The 23,651-nt window shown below is 45.7% G+C and overlaps 1 protein-coding gene across 2 annotated transcripts in view; it reads left to right on the top strand.

Annotated features, from left to right (window-relative positions):
* The window catches only part of FAM234A (family with sequence similarity 234 member A), a 70,081-nt gene that overhangs the window by 30,847 nt on the left and 15,583 nt on the right, over positions 1-23,651 (top strand). For both annotated transcript variants that reach the window (XM_069733929.1, XM_069733928.1), the window contains exon 8: positions 16,130-16,270. In XM_069733929.1, the coding sequence (XP_069590030.1) occupies positions 16,130-16,270 (141 nt within the window). The remainder of the gene's footprint in view (positions 1-16,129; positions 16,271-23,651) is intronic.

The following is a 23,651-nucleotide window of genomic DNA, read 5'->3' as shown; positions in this document are numbered from 1 at the left end:
GTGCTATACACTACGTGGCTGTAGAATATGCATGTCCACGTAATATGTTGCCCAACCACGTAGTATATTGCCCAGTCAAGGACTATATTGCCCAGCGACGTAGTATATTGCCCAGCCATGTAGTATATTGTATAGTATACAGCACAGACACGTAGTATGTTGCCCAGCCACGTAGTATATTGCCCAGCCACGTAGTATATTGCCCAGCCACGTATGTAACAGGTTAAAAAAGACTTAAAATAAAAAATAAACATATACTCTCCTTCTGAAGGCCTCTTGTAGTCCTGGCGCCTGTGTGCATTGCACGCGGCAGCTTCCGGTCCCAGGGTTGGTATGAGCGCAGGACCTGTGATGACATCGCGGTCATGTGACCTCGACTTCATAGCAGGTCCTTCTCACATAGCATCCTTAGCACCGGAACCTGCCGCTTGCACTGCCGAGGAAAGCGCCATGTCGGAGGGTGAAAATAACGTGGTTTTTTTTTATTATTATTTGTAACGTTAGATCTTTTTACTATTGATGCTGCATATGCAGCATCAATAGTAAAAAGTTGGTCACACAGGGTTAATAGCTGCATTAATAAAGTGCGTTACACCGCGGTCCATTAACGCTGGCATTAACCCTGTGTGAGGGCTGACTGGAGGGGATTATGGAGCGGGCACTAACTGCGGGGAGGAAGATCCAGATCCAAATTGAAGAAAGGGACAGCGCCACACCAGGAAGTTCACTTCCTGGTGTGGCGCTGTCCCTTTCTTCAATTTGGATCTGGACCTTTTATCTGGGATGGACCCCCTGGTGAGGACGTGCGCCCTGATGTCCTTAGAGACGATGTAATTATAGGGTGCGGCCTTACCTTTTTCCGTGATGTTTGCGGGGAGGAAGGAGCGGCCATTTTCCGACGGACTGTGCCCGTCGCTGATTGGTTGTGGCTGTTTTGCCACGACGTATCAGCGACTTGAATTTCCATGACAGACAGAGGCCGCGACCAATGAATATCCGTGACAGAAAGGAGGACAGGCGGAAGTGACCTTTAGACAATTATATAGTAGATATATATGTATATGTGTGTGTGTGTGTGTGTGTGTGTATATAATATATACAGTACAGACCAAAAGTTTGGACACACCTTCTCATTTAAAGATTTTTCTGTATTTTTATGACTATGAAAATTGTACATTCACACTTAAGGCATCAAAACTCTGAATTAACACATGTGGAATTATATAGTTAACAGAAAAGTGTGAAACAACTGAAATTATGTCTTATATTCTAGGTTCTTCAAAGTAGCCACCTTTTTGCTTTGATGACTGCTTTGCACACTCTTGGCATTCTCTTGATGAGCTTCAAGAGGTAGTCATCGGAAATGGTCTTCCAACAATCTTGAAGGAGATGCCTAGCACTTGTTGGCCCTTTTGCCTTCACTCTGCGGTCCAGCTCACCCCAAACCATCTCGATTGGGTTCAGGTCTGGTGACTGTGGAGGCCAGGTCATCTGGCGTAGCACCCCATCACTCTCCTTCTTGGTCAAATAGCCCTTACACAGCCTGGAGGTGTGTTTGGGGTCACTGTCCTGTTGAAAAATAAATGATGGTCTTGTGAGGAAAGTTTCACGAACAGTGGGCATCACCTTTTAAAATGTGCTGTTAGCTCATAATAATCCTCTTAATAATAATTTTCAAATCTATCTAGTTTTTTTTACATATTACCTCACCAAAGGTGTCCCCTTTTATTCTATTTACCTTTCGTGTCCATTGGAACTGTCCTCCAGTAGATCCTGTGGGAATGGTCAAGCATGCGCCTTCATCCTGTTCATCTTTCTGGTGTTAAAATGTATTTATTATTATTTCAGAGAACAGTTACAAGCAGGTTGGCCCCAAGATACTCCTGTTGCGAGAGTATAGCAGATAGAGTGGAATAGATGTAGCAGGGTACTGCTGAGAAAAGTACCTTTAGCAGATAAGAATAGGATGCCCATTCAGCTCTTTGAAGTAGATGAAAAGGGACACAGGTACAAGAAGGAAATGCTATGTCAAGCTCAGTCTGTATCGCAACAATACATAAGCATTTACTGTGCTTTGTGAAAAATTATGCAATTTTGGAAATTAACCGTTTGGCGGTCCGGAGGGCTCCCTCTTAGCAGCGGCACTTTTTTTCTCTGGGCCCCATAGCTTCCGGTACTCAGTGGCTGCGTGCCGGGCCGAAGCCGCAAATTTGGTCCCCGGCTTCGGCCTAGCTGCAGGCTGCATCCCGATAGGCTCCGCCCCCTTTTTCGCGTCATCCTGCGGTGCCGCCCCCGGTCCTGGCGCTTCTCGCTGTCTGCGAGATCTCTCCCCCTGATCTCGGCGGCCATCTTGGATTCTTCACTGCACACCGCAACTCCAGCTCTCCCAGCTGCAGCTTCCCCCATGTGCAGCGCTGTGCACGCCGGCCGTCGCCTACCCGTCTCCCTCTTCCTCTGCGGGACACAGGACCACGGGTAAGGAGACCACGTCAGCTTCTCCCCGGCAGCGTCGCCCTCGCTTCCTTAGTTTATAGACCCTGAGGTCTATCTTGCATTAGTGTACACCATGTCCCAGTCAAAGACTAAAAAATCCTCTAAGGTGCATACGACCTTTTTTTCTGCGTGTACCACCTGCCAGGCTCCACTTCCTCGGCCTCAAAGTTCCCCCCTCTGCTCAGCCTGCGATGCCCCATGTGCCCAGGAGCCCGCCACCGACCCCGGCGTACCTAGTCCCCCCGCGTGGGTCGCTTCACTTTCGCAGTCCGTGGATTTTTTAGCCAATGCCATCAAATCCATTCAGAACCCCCCTGGGGAGCGGGGTAATCCTTTGCACGTGTTAAGAGATCCCTCCGTAACAGGGGAATCGTCGGCCAGCAGGGGTCGCTCTCTCCGGAAAGAGGCACGGTCATCCAGAAAACGGATCCGCACTACCTCTCCTGAGTGCTCACCATGCCAGTCAGCTTCTGGCAGCTCCACCTCTCGCTCACCCTCTTTGGGGGCTCGTAGCGTTCACGACTCTTAATATGGGTCTGATGTATCCTTAGACCCGGATGCTCCGGAGTTTAGATCCACTGTCGACTCGCTCATTGAGGCAGTCAATCACGCACTTAAAGTGGACGACGACCCTAATTCTGCTCCGGACCACTCAATCTCCTTTACTAGAACCAAGCGTCCTCATATGACTTTCGCCTCTCACCCAGATTTTCTATTCGCCACGACAGCACCCACTAGAGAGAGGGGATCCGCCCCTAGGAACAGGAAACCTACAGAGAGACAAAAGGGGCGGTCCCCCCTCGCTCCTCAGTTGGTTTCCTGTTCCTAGATGGAGACCCACAGGGAAGACTCTATGGATTTAGGAAGAGGAAGACCTGCCTGGACTACCGCCTGTACGACTCTGCTGAGCGACAGGGGTTCCAGAGCAGGTAGACAGAGTCGGGGGAAGGATCCTGCGGGCTCCCCCCTCATCTGGTGCGGCTGACAGGCAGCCTGAAGATATCCAACGGTCTCCCTGCTGGGACACCGTTGTGTGAGACGCCGACAGTGCGGGTACCTGGTTCGGCCGGAGATAGAGGACGTCCTCCGGTGTGCGATCTGAGCAGCGGTGTGACGGTTCCGCGATCCGAGGCCCTCCTGTCCCTCCAAGGTAAGAGGTGACATGGTGGGATGCAGCAGGCAGCGGCATCTCCCGGTATACAGGACGCGGGCGCATGCGCAGTAGCGTCGGCGTCCCGGAAATGGAGATGAACTTCCGGGGCATGGGGTTGGAGATCATTTCCGGGGGAACCGCCATATTGGATTCCCCCATGCGGTGCCATTACCCTAAACGCCGGATTTGTAAGTAAAAAAAAAAAAAAAGACAAAACAAGGGGTGTGTACATTACTGCACTATAAAGTGTAGTCAGTAAGTGCAGTCAGTGTGCCATTATGTCGTCCCAAGAGGAGGTCAGGGTGCACCCTATGGAAGAGCCATTAGTCCCTAGTGGTGAAGCCAGGAAAAGGAATATGGGACACTCTAATATAAGTGACTCCACTGATAAATCAGGAAGAAAATCCTCCCGTTCCACACCCCAAGCTAAGGCATCTCCGCAGCCGGTATAAATATTACGCTGGGTGAGTGCGTATATAGCTTCACTGAAGCTTATATTGATTCCTTTGCTTATATTATTTCTAGGCAAAGAGGACGGGGAAGAGTAAGCACAAACAATGTGCCATATGTACCGAACCCCTGCCTGACTCCTATCTTAAAAATCTGTGTCAGGCATGTATAGACAACACCTTACGGCAGGAGGAATCGGTTAAAATGAATGAGATACGGCTCATAATTCGGGAAGAACTTCAGTCGTTGGGAGGTGGTTCTACTTCTTCAGTAAATATGGAGAAACGAAGGAGAAAAATATACTCTCCTAGAGCTGACACATCAGCGGAGAGTGGGGAGGTCGACTCTGATATTTCTCAGCAATCTAATTCCTCAGAGGAAGAGGACTTCGTCTGTTTTCCAACTGAGGGCATAAACAACCTAGTTAAATCAGTGAGAAATACGATGGGGGTATCTGAATCAAAAGAACCCCAGACACCACAAGAAGTTATGTTCGCTGGTCTTTCTCAGAAGAAAGGCCACGTATTTCCAATAAATCAGGCCATAAAAGATCTCATTAAAAAAGAATGGAGTAGAGGTCAAAAGGGGTTGGTCCCAATATCCTGTAAGAGACGCTACCCCTTTGATGATGAAGATTTGAATACCTGGGCCAAGATACCAAAAGTCGATGCAGCAGTTGCGTCTACATCTCGCCATTTCTCCTTACCAGTGGAGGATGCACAATTTCTTCGGGTAGCAGTGTGTATAGAGGGGCAAATTCGTCATCTACAATATAGAGCAATGCCCTTCGGGTTATCTATGGCCCCAAGGATTTTTACTAAGTTACTATCAGAAGTAATGTCTTTTTTACGGGTAAAGGATACTTTGGTCATCCCATATCTAGATGACCTATTGATTGTAGGAAAGAGCCCCCTACAGTGTGAGCAGAGATTACGGGAAGTAGTGTTATCCTTACAATCCCTGGGTTGGCTAGTTAATTGGGAAAAATCTAGACTTCAGCCTGTAACGTGTCAGAAATTCCTTGGGCTCTTTCTGGATTCGGTTGACCAGATTTGTAAACTGCCTGAGGATAAGAAAATTTCCATAGTTGATAAGGTGTCCTCAGCAATAAAAAGACGTAGTATGTCACTAAGGGTACCGTCACACTATACGATTTACCTACGATCACGACCAGCGATATGACCTGGCCGTGATCGTAGGTAAATCGTAGTGTGGTCGCTGGGGAGCTGTCACACAGACAGCTCTCCAGCGACCAACTATGCCGAGGTCCCTGGGTAACCAGGGTAAACATCGGGTAACTAAGCGCAGGACCGCGCTTAGTTACCCGATGTTTACCCTGGTTACAAGCGTTAAACTAAAAAAAAACAAACAGCACATACTTACATTCTGGTGTCCGTCAGGTCCCTTCCCGCATTCACTGACTGCCGGCCGTAAAGTGAAAGTGAAAGCACAGCCGCTGTGCTCTGCTTTCACTTTACGGCCGGCAGTCACAGTGCGGGAAGCAGAGACGGCAAGGGACCTGACGGACACCAGAATGTAAGTATGTGCTGTTTGTTTTTTTTTAGTTTAACGCTTGTAACCAGGGTAAACATCGGGTAACTAAGCGCGGTCCTGCGCTTAGTTACCCGATGTTTACCCTGGTTACAAGCGAACGCATCGCTAGATCGCTAGATCGGTGTCACACACACCGATCTAGCGATGACAGCGGGAGATCCAGCGATGAAAGAAAGTTCTAAACGATCTGCTACGACGTACGATTCTCAGCAGGATCCCTGATCGCTGCTGCGTGTCAGACACAGCGATATCGTAACGATATCGCTGGAACGTCACGAATCGTACCGTCGTAGCGATCGAAATGTTATAGTGTGACGGTACCCTAAGACAGGTCATGTCGTTGCTAGGCTCTCTAACATCGTGCATTCCTGCGGTACAGTGGGCACAGTTCCATACTAGGCAGCTACAAAAATTTGTATTGGAGGAGGACATTAAGAATAGAGGATGTCTGGATAGAACAGTTTTCCTAACATCGAAAGTATTACACTCCCTTAGGTGGTGGTTGGATCAGAAAAACCTTTCAAAGGGGGTTCTATGGGTAATCACTCCTTCTAGTGTTGTGACCACAGATGCTAGTCCTGAAGGCTGGGGGGCACATTTTCAGGATCAATGGGTTCAGGATCTTTGGTCCAGCTCAGATCTTAATAATTCCTCGAATGTCAAGGAGTTGAGGGCGGTATATTATTCCCTTCTCCACTTTCTTCCCCAGCTCAGCGGCTCTCATACAAGAGTATTCTCCGACAACACCACTGCGGTGGCTTATCTGAACCATCAGGGAGGTACAAGGTCGGACAAACTCAGGGAGGTGGCATCAGACATCATGGAGTTAGCCGAAGGTCATCTACTATCACTATCGGCAGTACACATCAGAGGCACAGACAACTTTCGTGCCGATTTCCTGAGCCGTCATACTCTTCATCAAGGGGAATGGATGCTGAGCAGGAAGATTTTCAAATTAATAACAGCTCGATGGGGTGTTCCTCAAATAGACTTGTTTGCCACAAGAGCCAACCGTCAGGTCAAGATGTTTGCCTCTCTAAACAGGGAGGACAAGCCAGACATACTCGATGCCCTCCAGACGCCATGGACATTCGATCTGGCCTATGCTTTCCCTCCATGGAATCTATTACCTATAGTAATAAGAAAAATAAGGGAGGAGGGCGCAAAAGTTCTGTTGATAGCCCCATTCTGGCCCAAGAGGCCATGGTTCTCATGGCTGAGGGCGATGTCAGTGTCAGATCCATGGATTCTGCCTCAGTCCAAGGACCTGCTCTCTCAGGGTCCATTCCTCCATCCTCAGGCAAAGGGCATGAACTTAACTGCCTGGAGTTTGAGAGGCGGTTACTAAATCTCAGGGGGTTTTCTAATGGGTTAATCGATACTCTTATGAAGAGCAGAAAACCTTCAACTACCAGGATTTATGTTAGAATTTGGAGGAAATTCCTTCAATTTCATACTACACAATTTTCCTCTGAGATTCCTATATTTGCAATGTTAGAATTTCTACAAAAAGGGCTGGAATTAGGGCTCTCCGTGAGCACTCTGAAGGTGCAGGTTTCAACATTAGGAGCTCTTTTTAATAATAACATTGCAGGAAATAAATGGATATCCCGGTTTATATCCGCTTGTGAAAGATCAAAACCAATTAACATTCCTCGGGTTCCTCAGTGGGATCTTTCGATAGTTTTAAATGCATTAACACAACCACCTTTTGAGCCTCTCCATACAGCCTCACTAAAGAATATTTCTTTGAAGACGGTTTTGCTAGTGGCGTTAGTCTCTGCCAGAAGAGTGAGCGATCTCCATGCATTATCTATAGATCCTCCCTTTTTAACGGTAACATCAGATAGGATACTTTTAAAAACAGATCCTTGTTATCTCCCTAAGGTGGCTTCTACCTTTCATAGATCCCAGGAGATCTTGTTACCTATCTTTTATGAGAACCACTCAACTCCAGAAGAAGAAAGACTTCACACCCTAGATGTAAAAAGGTCTGTCCTAGCCTATTTAGAGAGAACTAGGGACTGGAGGAAGAGTAGGGCTCTCTTTGTGTCTTTCCAGGGTAAAACCAAGGGTGCCGGAGTCACAAAGAACACATTATCTCGCTGGATCAGAGAGGCCATAATCTTGGCGTATAAAGCTGGAGGGAAAGATCCTCCAATGCATGTGGGAGCGCACTCTACAAGAGCCTTGTCGACTTCCTGGGCAGAAAGGGCGAATGTGCCAATAGACCTTATATGTAAGGCTGCAACTTGGTCTTCACCAAATACCTTCTATAAGCATTATAGATTAGATCTATCCTCTGCTTCTGATCTAACTTTTGGTGTATCGGTCCTTGACTCAGTAAACCCACCCAGTCTATAGTCTCTGCAATTCTCTCTAGTGGGTGCTGTCGTGGCGAATAGAAAATACCGGATTACGTACCGGTAATGCTCTTTTATAGAGCCCACGACAGCACCCGTTCACATCCCTCCCTTTTCTGTATATAGTTGCACATGGTGCTTGTTTGGTGAGATGTAAATATTAGAAAGATGTAGCATGAAGTTGTAAATATGTGTATATATATGTATATACTTGGACCTGTTAACTAAAACTTGGCGGCGGTTCCTCCTATTCTCTGTAAAACAACTGAGGAGCGAGGGGGGGCCGCCCCTTTTATCTCTCTGTAGGTTTCCTGTTCCTAGGGGCGGATCCCCTCTCTCTAGTGGGTGCTGTCGTGGGCTCTATAAAAGAGCATTACCGGTACGTAATCCGGTATTTCCTGGATATAGTCAGGCGACACAGGGAGCGTCCAGATAAGCGTTTCACGGGCAAAAAGGCCCTGGAATCGAAGTACCCTTTTTCAGCAGATCTCGTGAAAGACTGGACGGAATCCCCACTAGTAGATCCTCCGGTTTCGCGCCTTGCTTCCAAAACGCTCTTATCCGTTCCGGATGGCGCTTCGATTAGGAATCCCACTGAACGCCAGCTAGATTCCCTAGCTCGCTCAGTGTACGAAGCCTCAGGTTCTTCCCTATTTCCCTCCTTCGCCGCGGCTTGCTTGGCCAAGGCAATGGTTTCCTGGGCAGATGCTCTAGCGAAATCCGTTCAAGAACAGGATCTCCCGTCTGAAGTGGCGGACTTTGCTAAACAGATTGCCATGGCGGGTGATTACGTGATGTACGCATCTCTCGATGCAGCGAATTGCGCAGCAACGGCGGCTTCAAACGCCATCACTATCAGAAGAGCTATTTGGCTCAGAGAGTGGCGCGCAGATTCCTCCTCTAAAAAATCTCTGATTTCTCTCCCTTTTCAGAGCGGGCGTCTTTTTGGAGAAAAGCTAGACCAGCTTATTTCCGACGCTACAGGGGGAAAGAGCAAGTTCCTTCCCCAACAGAGGCCCAAGGCGGCCTTCCAGCGCCAGCCATATTTTCGTTTTCGGCCCTTTCGTAGCAGTCCAGTCTGGTCCAATCCTGCTGCCTCTTCCAGATCGGACCGATCCGCTCGCTCAGACAGAGACGTTCGTCCCTCTTTCAGGCCGAATCAGTCCTGGCGAGGAAAGCCTAGGCAACCCAGAACCAGAGGCTCCAGGCCTGCCAGATTCCCTTCACAATGACTCGGGAATGGCTCGAGTCGATACCACCAAAGTAGGCGGACGTCTACTTTTTCAGCAAGCCTGGCTCTCCGTCATCCACGATGAATGGGTCAGGGATCTGGTGTCGTCTGGCTACAAAATAGAGTTCTCTGCCTCCCCTCCAACTCGTTTTTTTCCCCTCTCGTCTCCCCAGTTCGGGAGCTCAGTTTCGCGCCCTTCTTTGTGCCATTCACTCCCTCCGCCAGAGCGGGGTTATTGTTCCGGTTCCGGAACACGAGAGGTTCAGAGGTTTACTCAAACCTCTTTGTCGTGCCAAAAAAGGACGGGAAAGTGCGCCCCATTTTGGATCTGAAGCTCCTGAACAAGTGCGTAAAGGTACAGCACTTCAGGATTGAATCGCTCCGGTCGGTCATCTCCTCGATGGAGAGAGGGGAATACCTGGCATCGATAGACATCAAGGATGCCTATCTTCACATTCCAATATTCCCGCCACATCAAAGGTTCCTCCGCTTTGCCATCCTAGAGGACCATTTCCAATTCACGGCCTTACCCTTCGGTCTTGCCACGGCACCCAGGGTATTCACGAAGGTCATGGCGGCCGTCATGGCCATTCTTCATTTGCGAGCAGTGGTCGTGTTGCCTTACTTAGACGATCTCCTCAAAAAGGGTCTGTCTTATCAGGCCTGCGAGGCAAGCGTCCACATTACCTTGGATTCTCTTTCGCGCCTGGGCTGGTTGATCAACTTGGACAAGTCCTCCCCCGTTCCTGCCCGACGGATCTCCTTTCTGGGAATGATCCTGGACACTTCAAGGGGACTGGTCTTGCTTCCTCGGTCCAAGGCCCAAGAGCTTCAGCAAGGAGCCCGGACGCTCTGCCATCCTCGCCCGCGACCCATTCGGTTCGCCATGAAGATCCTGGGCAAAATGGTAGCAGCAATCGAAGCGGTTCCTTTCGCTCAACTCCATCTCCGCCCCTTGCAACAGGCTCGGCTGGACAACTGGGACAGGAGTCCCTTATCCCTCGATCATCCTTGCCCTTTGTCTCCGCGGATCAGACAATTTCTTGTATGGTGGACCCTGGGTCCATCTCTCCTCCAGGGGAAGTCCTTTCTCCCGATCCGCTGGTTAGTGGTAACTACCAACGCCAGTCTCCTCGGCTGGGGTGCGGTGTTTCTTCACCACTCTGCCCAGGGTCGTTGGACAGTTCGGGAGTCGAGGCTCCCTATAAACATCCTGGAGATTCGTGCGATCAGACTTGCCCTGAGACGCTTTCAACCCCTGCTCGCGGGTCACCCAATCCGTCAACGTCACAGCGGTGGCATACATAAACCACCAAGGGGGTACCCGCAGCAGGGCGGCGATGCAGGAAGTCTCCCACATTCTTCATTGGGCCGAAGCCAACCACTCCACCATTTCCGCTGTGCACATTCCGGGCGTCGAAAACTGGGCGGCAGACTTTCTGAGCCGTCAGGGCCTTGCCTCGGGGGAGTGGGAACTCCATCCAGAGGTTTTTCGGCAGATCTGCCTTCGCTGGGGGACCCCGGACGTGGATCTGATGGCATCCAGATTGAACGCCAAGGTTCACAACTTCATTGCACGTTCTCGGGATCCCCAGGCTATCGGAGTGGACGCGCTGATATCCCCGTGGCATTAGTTCCAACTCCCATACGTGTTTCCTCCACTTCCCTTACTGCCGAAGGTGATCCGGAAGATCAAGATGGAGGGGGTTCCGGTCATTCTGGTCGCTCCAGATTGGCCACGTCGCGCTTGGTACGCGGAGCTCGTTCATCTCGTAGCCGACGTCCCCTGGCGGTTACCAGACCGCCCAGACCAGCTTCGCCAAGGGCCGATCTGCCACCAGAGCTCAGGGGCCCTACGTTTAACGGCGTGGCTGTTGAAACCTGGATTCTGACTCGACCTGGTTTCTCTCAGCAGGTCATTCCCACCATGATAAGCGCTCGCAAGGCGTCTTCCGCTTCCATCTACCACCGCACCTGGAAAACCTTCTGCTCGTGGTGCAGGCTCCGAGGTCGCCCTCCGCTCGTTTTCTCTATCCCTTGCATCTTGGATTTCGTTAAGTCCGGTTTGGATTCCGGCTTGGCACTGAGTTCCCTCAAAGGTCAGATCTCAGCGTTATCCGTGGTGTTCCAACGCAGGATCGCTGCCAACCTTCAAGTCAAGACTTTCATTCAGGGGGTCTCCCATGTGGTACCCCCCTACAGAATGCCGTTGGAGACCTGGGATCTCAACTTGGTCCTGGGGGTTCTTCAGGAACCTCCGTTTGAACCCCTTCAGGACGTTCCGCTTTCTGTCCTCTCCTGGAAGGTTGCCTTCCTTGTAGCCGTGACGTCTATCAGACGGGTCTCAGAATTGGCCGCTTTATCCTGCCGGGCTTTTTTTCTTGCCTTCCATCAGGACAAGGTAGTCCTACGCCCTTCTCCGGCCTTTCTCCCTAAGGTGGTCTCATCTTTTCACCTTAACGAGGACATCATTCTTACCTATTTTTGCCCGCAGCCAAACACCGGGTTGAAAAAGCCCTTCATACCCTGGACGTGGTACGGGCTCTTTGGAGGTACATTTCCAGAACGGCTCATTTCAGAAAATCGGACGCCCTTTTCGTGCTCAAAGAGGGTCACAGAAAGGGTTTGGCTGCGTCTAAATCCACGATAGCCAGATGGATTCGATCTGCTATCCAGGAATCCAATCGGCTCAGGGGCAGTCCTATCCCGGCGGGGATTAGAGCACACTCCACTCGGTTGATGGGTGCTTCCTGGGCCATCCGGCACCAGGCAACAGCGGAGCAGGTTTGCAAGGCCGCAACGTGGTCCAGCCTGCATACTTTCACAAAGCACTACAATGTCCACATTCACTCCTCTGTGGACGCGGCCCTTGGCAGACGTATTCTGCAAGCGGCCGTTGCGCATTTGTAGTCAGATGGTACACGGAGTTATTTGGTTGTATTGTTTCCCTCCCAGGGACTGCTTTGGGACGTCCCATGGTCCTGTGTCCCCCAATGTGACGAAGGAGAAATAGGGATTTTTGTGTGTACTCACCGTAAAATCCTTTTCTCCGAGCCACTCATTGGGGGACACAGCACCCACCCTGTTAGCCTGTTCGGCTCGTTACCTTTTTCGGTTTTTGACTGTTTTTGACATGTTATACTCTAATGTTACATGATATTTTGTTGTTATTCTCCTACTGCTTTTGCACTGAACTGGGTCTCTGGAAGCCAGCATGAGGGTGTATACTGCAGGGAAGGAGCTAACCTTTTTTTGTCTCAGCTTAGTGTTAGCCTCCTAGTGACAGCAGCATAACACCCATGGTCCTGTGTCCCCCAATGAGTGGCTCGGAGAAAAGGATTTTACAGTGAGTACACACAGAAATCCCTATTTTTCTAGGGGGGTGAGGGATTGAGTTGCATTATTTTTTTCTAGATTACATTATTAGAATATTAGTGGAAATGTCTTTTACCTGCAGGACTTAAAGAGTGGTCAGAGTATTAGATACAGCTCTGGCGCATCCAATAGCATGGCTTTTTTTATGGCAGTCTGCATTCTGTCTTTGTGCTAATGCTAATGGAATAACAAAATACATGTTTGTAATGCATAGTGAAACTAGTATTTCTACATATTGATGACTTCTCTTTTGGAAACCAACGAATATGAATAATTCATATTTATTGAAAACCAAACCACAAATATATCAAAACAATTAAAATAGCCAATAGGCTGTATGCATCTTACTAGACAAGCCCACAATAGAGCTAAAGACAATGAGTCAAGAAGGCCTTATGGAAAAATCTGTGTGATACAGGATAGGTGGGAAGCCAAACGCATATCGCCACAAAGATGTGGCCTCCTTGGGGCAAATTGACCCCATCACGATTTTGTCAGTGCAATTTTTTGGAAGGTAAGACGGAGAAGAGGAGGAGAATCAGCTGTGAATGCACTATATGTAGAAGCATACACTTTTAAAACCTGTGTTATGTAGGTGTGAGAAAAGATGCATAATAGTAATACCGAATTCAGACATCAGTGATTTTTTTTTTTCATATTCCAAAAAAAAAAAACAGTTCAATTTTCATCAGTGTTTTTGATTATTGTTTTATCAAGATTTGGTGAGTTTACCTTCAGAGTTTATCAAGGTTTCATAATATTTTCTCAGATGAAAAAGAGAAAATGATAGAGGTTTCTCCAGCTTCTCCTATCAGACGATGAACAATGTACAGCACACAGATGACGTCCAAGTACTGGCTGATTTTTTTTTTTTTCAAGGGGCCATGGACTTGCATTGGCTAGTTTAATCCGAGACTAGCATCAAAATCGGACAAATCTCTATGATGATGTGCGTACTACTCGCTACTAGCTACAAATGCAATCTGTCAAAATAAACAGATAGGACTCATACGAAAAAAAAACCCTGAAGGCTCAATGAGCTCTAAGTATTACTTAACAACCTCTCCAATCTCACTATAAAGCATTTGTTTACCTCCACCTCCTCAGTCTCATTATATACAGCACTTGTTTCCTTCCACCTCCCCAGTCTCATTATATACAGCACTTGTTTCCTTCCACCTCACCAGTCTCATTATATACAGCACTTGTTTCCTTCCACCTCCCCAGTCTCATTATATAAAGCACTTGTTTCCTTCCACCTCACCAGTCTCATTATATACAGCACTTGTTTCCTTCCACCTCCCCAGTCTCATTATGTATAGCACTTGTTTCCTTCCACCTCCCCAGTCTCATTATATACAGCACTTGTTTCCTTTCACCTCCCCAGTCTTATTATATATAGCACTTGTTTCCTTCCGCCTCCCCAGTCTCATTATATACAGCACTTGTTTTTTCCCCCCTCACCAGTCTCATTATATACAGCACTTGTTTCCTTCCACCTCACCAGTCTCATTATATACAGCACTTGTTTTTTCCCCCCTCACCAGTCTCATTATATACAGCACTTGTTTCCTTCCACCTCACCAGTCTCGTTATATACAGCACTTGTTTCCTTCCACCTCCCCAGTCTCATTATATACAGCACTTGTTTCCTTCCACCTCACCAGTCTCATTATATACAACACTTGTTTCCTTCACCTCCCCAATCTCAAAGTAGAAACTAGAATGGCTCAAAACCTGAAGGGTAATAAAACAAAAGTTTACATTACCTCTACTATAAGGGATCTTACAGTTATAGTTAGCATGCATAACTATGGCTGGTATACAGTCATGGCCAAAAGTTTTGAGAATAACACCAAAATTATATTTTCACATGATCTACTGCCCTCTGGTTTTTATTAGTGTTTGTCTGATGTTTATATCACATACAGAAATATAATTGCAATCATATTATGAGTACCAATAGGTTATATTGACAGTTAAAATGAGTTAATGCAGCAAGTCAATATTTGCAGTGTTGACCCTTCTTCTTCAAGAGCTCTGCAATTCTCCCTGGCATGCTCTCAATCAACTTCTGGACCAAATCCTGACTGATAGCAGACCATTCTTGCATAATCAATGCTTGCATTTTGCCAGAATTTGTTGGTTTTTGTTTGTCCACCCGTCTCTTGATGATTGACCACAAGTTCTCAATGGGATTAAGATCTGGGGAGTTTCCAGGCCATGGACCCAAAATCTCTGTTTTGCTCCATGAGCCATTTAGTTATCACCTTTGCTTTATGGCAAGGTGCTCCATCATGCTGGAAAAGGCATTGTTGGGCGCCAAACTGCTCTTGGACGGTTGGGAGAAGTTGCTCTTGGAGGACATTCTGGTACCATTCTTTATTCATGGCTGTGTTTTTAGGCAAGACTGTGAGTGAGCCGATTCCCTTGGCTGAGAAGCAACCCCACACTTGAATGGTTTCGGGATGCTTTACAGCTGGCATGAGACAAGACTGGTGGTAGCGCTCACCTCTTCTTCTCCAAATAGGCTGTTTTCCAGATGTCCCAAACAATCGAAAAGGGGATTCATCAGAGAAAATGACTTTGCCCCAGTCCTCAGCAGTCCACTCCCTGTACCTTTTTCAGAATATCAGTCGGTCCCTGATGTTTTTTTCTGGAGAGAAGTGGCTTCTTTGCTGCCCTCCTTGAAACCAGGCCTTGCTCAAAGAGTCTCCACCTCACAGTGCGTGCAGAAGCCCTCACACCAGCCTGCTGCCATTCCTGAGCAAGCTCGGCACTGCTGGTAGTCCGATCCCGCAGCTGAAACAGTTTTAAGATACGGTCCTGGCGCTTGCTGGTCTTTCTTGGGCGCCCTGGAGCCTTTTTGACAACAATGGAAGCTCTCTCCTTGAAGTTCTTGATGATGCGATAGATTGTTGACTGAGGTGCAATCTTTGTAGCTGCGATACTCTTCCCTGTTAGGCCATTTTTGTGCAGTGCAATGATGGCTGCACGTGTTTCTTTAGAGATAACCATGGTTAACTGAAGAGAAACAATGATACCAAGCACCAGCCTCCTTTTAAAGTGTCCAGTGATGTCATTCTTACTTAATCATGACTGATTGATCGCCAGCCCTGTCCTCATCAACACCCACACCTGTGTTAATGGATCAATCACTAAAACGATGTTAGCTGCTCCTTTTAAGGCAGGACTGCAATGATGTTGAAATGTGTTTCGGGGGTTAACGTTCATTTGCTGGGAAAATATTGACTTTGCAAGTACAGTAATTGCTGTTAAGCTGATCACTCTGACATTCAGGAGTATATGCAAATTGCCATTAGAAAAAATGAAGCAGTAGACTTTGGAAAAATTAATATTTGTCTCATTCTCAAAATTTTTGTCCATGACTGTATATTGCTCCCAGTTTACCAAATGTACTACATTTGTTTTTGCACTGCGTAACTTATGTAAATTTTCTCATTAGATTTTATTTTTCCCTTGTTTTTTTTGTGTGTGTTTTTATTTTAGCTCTGGTACAATTCTCTATCTATTAAATGTGCCTGGGAGATACTACAACAACATTTTGGTTGTAAAATCTGAAGTTTCAGAATTGCTGGATGGTCAAAAGTTTCAAACATTGTGGTCTGTGAACACAACCAACATTTTAAGGTAAAACGATTAGTTTTTGGTTTAGCTTTTTTCATGTTTTTTTTTTTCAAAGTTTATTTTGAAAATGTACAAAAACATTCACAATCAATGAAGTCAGTATACGTCTCACTGTATATTTGCAATATAATTTATATAGTTATGATGTTGGCTTTGGTCTGAACAGTTATGCATAACATTATATGAATTATTTATTTATGTTAAATGTTTTTTCTTTCATAAAAAAAGGTTGAAGCTTCTAATCATTCACACAAGTCCCACTATCCACTGGAATGCATTGAGTCATACAATTTATTGTGCTTATATAGTACCAACATATTCCACCACTGATCCCTATTAGTTTGTATTTTGGGGGTTGATAGAAAACGAGGGTACCTGGAAGAAACCTACCCAAATATAAAGAGAACATCCAAACTCGATGCAGATCTTGCCCTTGGTTGAATTTGAACGGAGGACCCCAGCACTGCAGATCATTAGATCACATCACTAGGCCACCATGCTGCCCAAAATGCATTATTCAATGCACCCGCAATGTCTGATTGCACCAGAGCTTCACTTGAAAATCTGATGTCACATCGGATTTGTGTGACAGGTGTTCCTTTTATTTATACATGACAGACGTGTGCAATTTTTCAGCGCTAATGCTGCATAAAACAAAGGGTTGTTCTCATGATTACTGCTCAGGAGCACACCGCTGCCCAGGTTCTCTGTTTTCTGCTTGCTGGGAGTTGGTGCACTCTTGCTTGTTTGACAGATCGGACCAGCAGCATTAATGCACCTCTGACCCAAATTGTGCACTCTCTGACGTTGCTATGTTATTCATGTTTTCCTCTGCAGCTTCAGAGGAAAATGATAGCATGGATACTGTTCAAGATTGGCAGCGAACGGTACACTCCACAGATCCCGGCCGACTTCAGAGCAGTGCTTAAAAAAAATCTATTGTGAAGAGCTTGTAATCACTGCACATGGTCGCCCACTACTGCTAATTAGCAGTAAAAAAATTAAGAATCCCTCCCTTTTTAACCCCTCAATGATTGAGCCAATTTTGACCTTAATGTGCAAGCCAAATTTTACAATTCTGACCACTGTCATTTTATGAGGTTATAACTCTGGAACGCTTTTAACGTATCCCACTGATATGATTTTTCTTTTTCGTGACATATTGTACTCCATGATAGTGTAAAATGTCTTCAATATAACTTGCGTTTATTTGTGAAAAAAAAAAACACGGAAATTTGGTGAAAATTTGAATATTTTTTTTTTTGCAATTTTCAAGCTTTGAATTCTTGTGCCCTTAAATCAGAGAGATAAGTCACACAAAAATAGTTAATAAATAACATTTCCCACATGTCTACTTTACATCAGCACAATTTTGGAAACATCATTTGTGTTTTGTTTGTTGACCAGCGATTTCTCATTTTTTCCAACAAAATTTGCAAAACCATTTTGTAGGGACCACCTCACGTTTGAAGTGAGTTTGAGGGGGCTATATGACAGAAAATACCCCAAAGTGACACCATAATTGCACCCCTCAAGGTGCTCCAAAGCACATTCAAGAAGTTTATTAACCCTTCAGTTGCTTCACAGGAATTTTTGGAATGTGGGAAAAAAATGAACATTTTAACTTTTTTTGTCACAAAAAATATCTTTAGACTAATTTTTTATTTTCACAAGGGTAACGGGCATAAAATCAACCCCCAAATTTGTTGTGCAATTTCTCTTGAGCATGCCGATACCCCATATGTGGGGGAAAACCACTGTTTGGGCGCACGGAAGGGGTCAGGAGGGGATGGATTTGAGTTTTTGAAAAAACAAAATGCTGGAATAATTAGCGGGACCCTATATTCTGTTTGGAGATCCCCGATGTGCCTAAACAGTGGAACCCCCCCCCCCCCCCATACGTGACCCCATTTTTGAAACCACACCTCTCAAGGATTTTATCCAGGGGTATAGTGAGCATTTTAAACCCACAGGTACGACACAGAATTTGATAACATTAGGTCGTCATATTGAATATGTTGTCATTAGTGTTGAGCGCAAATGCTCGCTACTCCAGTTTGCATCAGGTGCTCGGGTATGCACCAAATATCGCGGGTGCTCAAGTGACATGCTCAAGTCCCTGCCCTGCATGTTTCATGGCTGCTAGACACTAAAAAAAATGCAGGGGATCCACAATTCTCTGTGCATACCCGACCACCCAGTGCAAACTCAAGTAGCGAGCACTAGTGCTCAACACTGGCTGTCATAATTTTTTTTTTTTTAATTTTGAAAAAAAAAAAAACAATTCTAGCCCTAACCCTAACCCACCACCTAACCCCAACCCTAACCCTAAGCGCAACTGCAAAAAATGGAAAAAAAAGTAAATAATTTTATCATTTTTATTTAAGTGGATGACAAAGGGGGGTTTGATTTACTATTTTTTTTAATTTTGATCACTGTGATAGACCCTATCACAGTGATCAAAAAGAACCAATAGGAAAAATTTCCTATTGTTGCCAGGTACTGTTCTGCAGATCTGCAAATGTTGGCAGGCACACTGCGCATGCCATTTGCTTTCCAGGGGGATGTGGAGGTACCAGGGGGGTCTGTTATCATTTCTCTTTCCTCTGACACAGGGGTGTCAAACTGCATTCTTCGAGGGCTGCAAACAGGTCATGTTTTCAGGATTTCCTTGTACTGCACAGGTGATAATTTAATCACCAACTCATTATTTGTGTAGGTGATTAAATTATCACCTGTGCAGTACAAGGAAATCCTGAAAACATTACCTGTTTGCAGCCCTAGAGGAATGCAGTTTGACACCCCTGCTCTGACATGTATATCATGTCAGAAGAGAGAGAAATCACTGAAACAGCCGACGCACTTTTTTTTGTGATCGCTGTTGTTAACAGAATAATGGCGATCACGTACGTGATAAGACACCGGAAAATCCGGACCGTAATAAGGAAATAAGTACCCTTTGCTGCCGCCATTTTAATGCCTATCGGTGGTCACTAAGGGGGTTAACAAGGGAGAGGTTTTGTTTTGTGTTTTCTATATAGCAACAGTGGCTTGCAAAAGTATTCAGCACCCCCAATTGGCTTTTTACCTATTTTATTATTCAAATAGCACATCATAGATAAATGTGATTAGGTACTATAGGAATAGAGCATTTCCACCACAAAAAAATACAAACAATGTTTGGAAGGGAGGAATACATGCAAACACAAAACAAGGGATGGAGTAGCCATTAATCACCAAATGGAATAAAAGCCATGATTTTATTAGAACATGAAAAACAGTTACGTAACAATTAATAGAGGGAACAAGAAAGGGGGGCCCATCCATATAAAGTGTCATCCATGGGAGTACAAACATCATATGGCAGGCAACATATGAACAATTGCACAAACAAGAGTGACAACGTTAGGCTGGTTTTACACTTGCTGTGTTTTTTCAGCCCGTTTTTGCGGCCCCAATGCATTACTATGGGGCAGCAAAAATTCGTAAGAACGCCGTGAGGGCCGTATTTACGGCCGTGAAAAAATATAGAGCTTGCTCGATATATTTCACGGCTTACGGACATACGGGCACGGCCCCCATTGAAAATCAGTGGGGCCGCAAAAACAACAGAAGTGTTGTTTTTGCGGTGCGTCGTCACTTCCAGTTTTGCAGACCGCCATTTTTTTTCCCAATACTTTTGCTATAGTATTGGGAACCTGGAAAACGGCGATCCGCAAGTTTTTTGCTGTCTGATATTACGTCAGACCTTGAAAATTGCGGCGATATGGCCCACAATAATGGGCTGCAAAAAACCTGGTAAGTGTAAAAGAAGCCTTAATAGGTAAGTATATGTTGTCTCAGTATCATAGATGTGCACAGATGCAATAAACAAATCAAAAGAAAAAAACAGAGCAGTATCAGAGACAACAGTTATAAGTCAGCATGTGTCAGTGAAAGATAAATGCAGATCTACAGCGTAGTGCAGAACTTACTCATGGTATAGAATACAGACATAAATTAAATTTATGGGATCAAATTACTAAAAATTGGCATGTGCATATCTATTCATCCCTTTTGCTATGAAGCAGCTAAAATATTCTGATGCAAGCAATTACCTTCATAAGTCACATGCCTAGTGAAAGGAAGTCCACCTGTGTGCATTCAAAGTGTCACATGGCCTATCAGTATATACACACACCTTTTCTGCTAGTCCACAGAGGCTGCAACACCATTAACAAGTGACAGCAGTAACTAACCAACACCATGAAGACCAAGGAGATCTCCAAACCAGTCAGGGTCAGAGTTGTTCAGAAATACAAGTCAGGGTTGGATTATAAAAAATATCGCAATTTCTGATGATCCCCCGAAGCACCATCAAATCCATTATCATCAAATGGAAATAACATGGTAATACAACAAACCTGCCAAGAGACAGCCGCCCACCAACACTCCCAGCCCAGATAAGGAGGGCATTAATCAGAAAGGCAGCACAGAGACCAAAGGTAACCCTGAAGGAGCTGCAGAGTTCCCAAGCAGAGAATGGAGTATCTGTCCATATGACCGCAATAAGCCGTACACTCCATAGAGGTGGCCTTTATGGAATAATGGGCAGAAATAAAGCCTTTACTTACACACAAAAATTGTAAGGCTCGTTTTCAGTTTGCCAAAAGACGTGTGTTAGACTCCCCAAATGTATGGAGGAAGGTGCTGTGGGTCAGGTGAGACCAAAATTGAACATTTTGTCCAGCAAGAGGTACGCTGTGTCTGGCACCAAACCAACACAGCTCATCACACCAAAAACACCATCCCCACAATTAAACATGGCTGTGGCATCATCATGCTGTGCGGATGTTTTTCGGCAGTAGGGACAGGGAAAATGTTTTGAGTTGAGGAGAAGAAGGATGGAGCAAAATACAGGGATATTCTTGAGCAAAACCTGTTTATCTGTCAGTGGTTTGGAACAGGGGCGGAGGTTCACCTTCCAACAAGACAATAACCCAAAGCACACTGCTAATGCAACACTAGAGTGCTTTAAGGGGAAACGTTTAAATGTTCTGGAGTGGTCTAGTCAAAGCCCATACTTTAATCCAATTGATAATCTGTGGTCAGACTTGGAGATTGCTGTTCTCCAGAGGAAACCATCTAACTTGAAGGAGCTGGAGCAGTTTTGCCTTGAGGGATGAGCAAAAATCCCAGTGGCCAGATGTGGAAAGCTCATAGACTTATCCAAAGCAACTTGCAGCTGTAATTGACACCAAAGGAGGCTCTACAGTACTGACGTTAGGGGGTTGAATAGTTGTGCACACTGAGGTTTTCAGGTATTTTGTCCTATTTGTTGTTTGCTTCACAATAAAAAAGAAAAACAAATCTTCACAGTTGTAGGCATTTCATTTTCTTTACATGAACTGATGCAAACCCTAAAAAAAATCAGTAAAATTTAAGGTTGTGATGTAGTAAAAGACTAAAAATACCAAGTGGTGATGCTGGTGTGTGAATACTTTTGCAAGCCACTGTAAATTGCCTGATTTTTTTTTTTTATTTATACGGTATATACTGTGTGTGTGTGTGTTATATATATATATATATATATATATATATATATATATATATATATATATATATATATATATATATATATATATATATATATATACAGTACAGACCAAAAGTTTGGACACACCTTCTCATTTAAAGATTTTTCTGTATTTTCATGACTATGAAAATTGTAAATTCACACTGAAGGCATCAAAACTGTGAATTAACACATGTGGAATTATATACTTAACAAAAAAGTGTGAAGCAACTGAAAATATGTCTTATATTCTAGGTTCTTCAAAGTAGCCACCTTTTGCTTTGACTGCTTTGCACACTCTTGGCATTCTCTTGAGATATATATATATATATATATACACACACACACACACACACACACACACACACACACACACACACACACACACACACACACACACACGTACATTGTAATTTTTGTTGTACATACATGCTGTATGCGTTTTTTTTTTTCACAGATAGACCATGTACCTAGTATAAGCTATAGTGTTGTTCATATGTCGATTTTTTTTCTGGCACCTCGGATGAAGAGGGTCAGTGTGAGTCTGTCAAAAACACTAATGACACACTGATGGTAAAACGGACACACGGACCACACACTGATCCAAAACACTGATGACACAAGTACTATTTTTTCACAAGAAAAATAAAGATGATTGGCACATCCCAAAAAAATAGATATCTTAAAATTTTATTCCATATATGTCAAACAGTTAAAATCCACATGATAGGGCACACAGAGCGTAGGAGTGTTTTTTCTTCGTCATAGAGAATTCAAAAACATTGTGGAAACATATGGTACCTAAAAACAAACCTCCCTCAATCATCTGGAGACGATAATTACAATTAGGCAAATGTGTATGCAGCAAACGTGATCTGCTGCCGTCCAAAAGATAATTTGCCGTATATACTTGTGTATAAGCCGAGATTTTCAGCACATTTTTTGTGTGCTGAAAACGCTCGCCTCGGCTTATACACAAATCATGGTCCAGAAAGCCGGCGGGGGAGTGGGGAGCCAGCGGCTGTAGCACAGTGACAGCTACAGCCACCGGCTTCCAGAAGATATGAATACTCACCCTCTGTCGCTGCATCTCCATCCCTGCATCTCTGACCTGGCGCCGGCAGCTCTTTCCTGTTCCGGTGTTCAGCGGTCAGGTGCTGCCGCTCATTAAGGTAATGAATATGTACACAACTCCACTCCAATAGGTGTGGAGCGCATATTCATTACCTTAATGAGCAGTACCACGTGACCGCTCATCACAGGAAGAAGCTGCCGCACAGGGACAATGGAGATGCAGGGATGTTCAGCGATGGCGCGAGGAGGGTGAGGAGAACGGGGGAGCCATGCATACAAGGATGGGACCGGGGGAGCCATGCTTACAAGGATGGGACCGGGGGAGCCATGCTTACAAGGATGGGACCGGGGGAGCCATGCTTACAAGGATGGGACCGGGGGAGCCATGCTTACAAGGATGGGACCGGGGGAGCCATGCTTACAAGGATGGGACCGGGGGAGCCATGCTTACAAGGATGGGACCGGGGGAGCCATGCATGCAAGGATGGGACCGGGGGAGCCATGCATATAAGGATGGGACCGGGGGAGCCATGCTTACAAGGATGGGACCGGGGGAGCCATGCTTACAAGGATGGGACCGGGGGAGCCATGCTTACAAGGATGGGACCGGGGGAGCCATGCTTACAAGGATGGGACCGGGGGAGCCATGCTTACAAGGATGGGACCGGGGGAGCCATGCTTACAAGGATGGGACCGGGGGAGCCATGCTTACAAGGATGGGACCGGGGGAGCCATGCATACAAGGATGGGACCGGG

This window comes from Ranitomeya imitator, chromosome 7, assembly GCF_032444005.1.
Source record: "Ranitomeya imitator isolate aRanImi1 chromosome 7, aRanImi1.pri, whole genome shotgun sequence".
NCBI classification, from domain to species: Eukaryota; Metazoa; Chordata; class Amphibia; order Anura; family Dendrobatidae; genus Ranitomeya; species Ranitomeya imitator.
The sequence above is the reverse complement of the archived record's forward strand: the minus strand, read 5'-3'. Positions and strand labels throughout refer to the sequence as shown.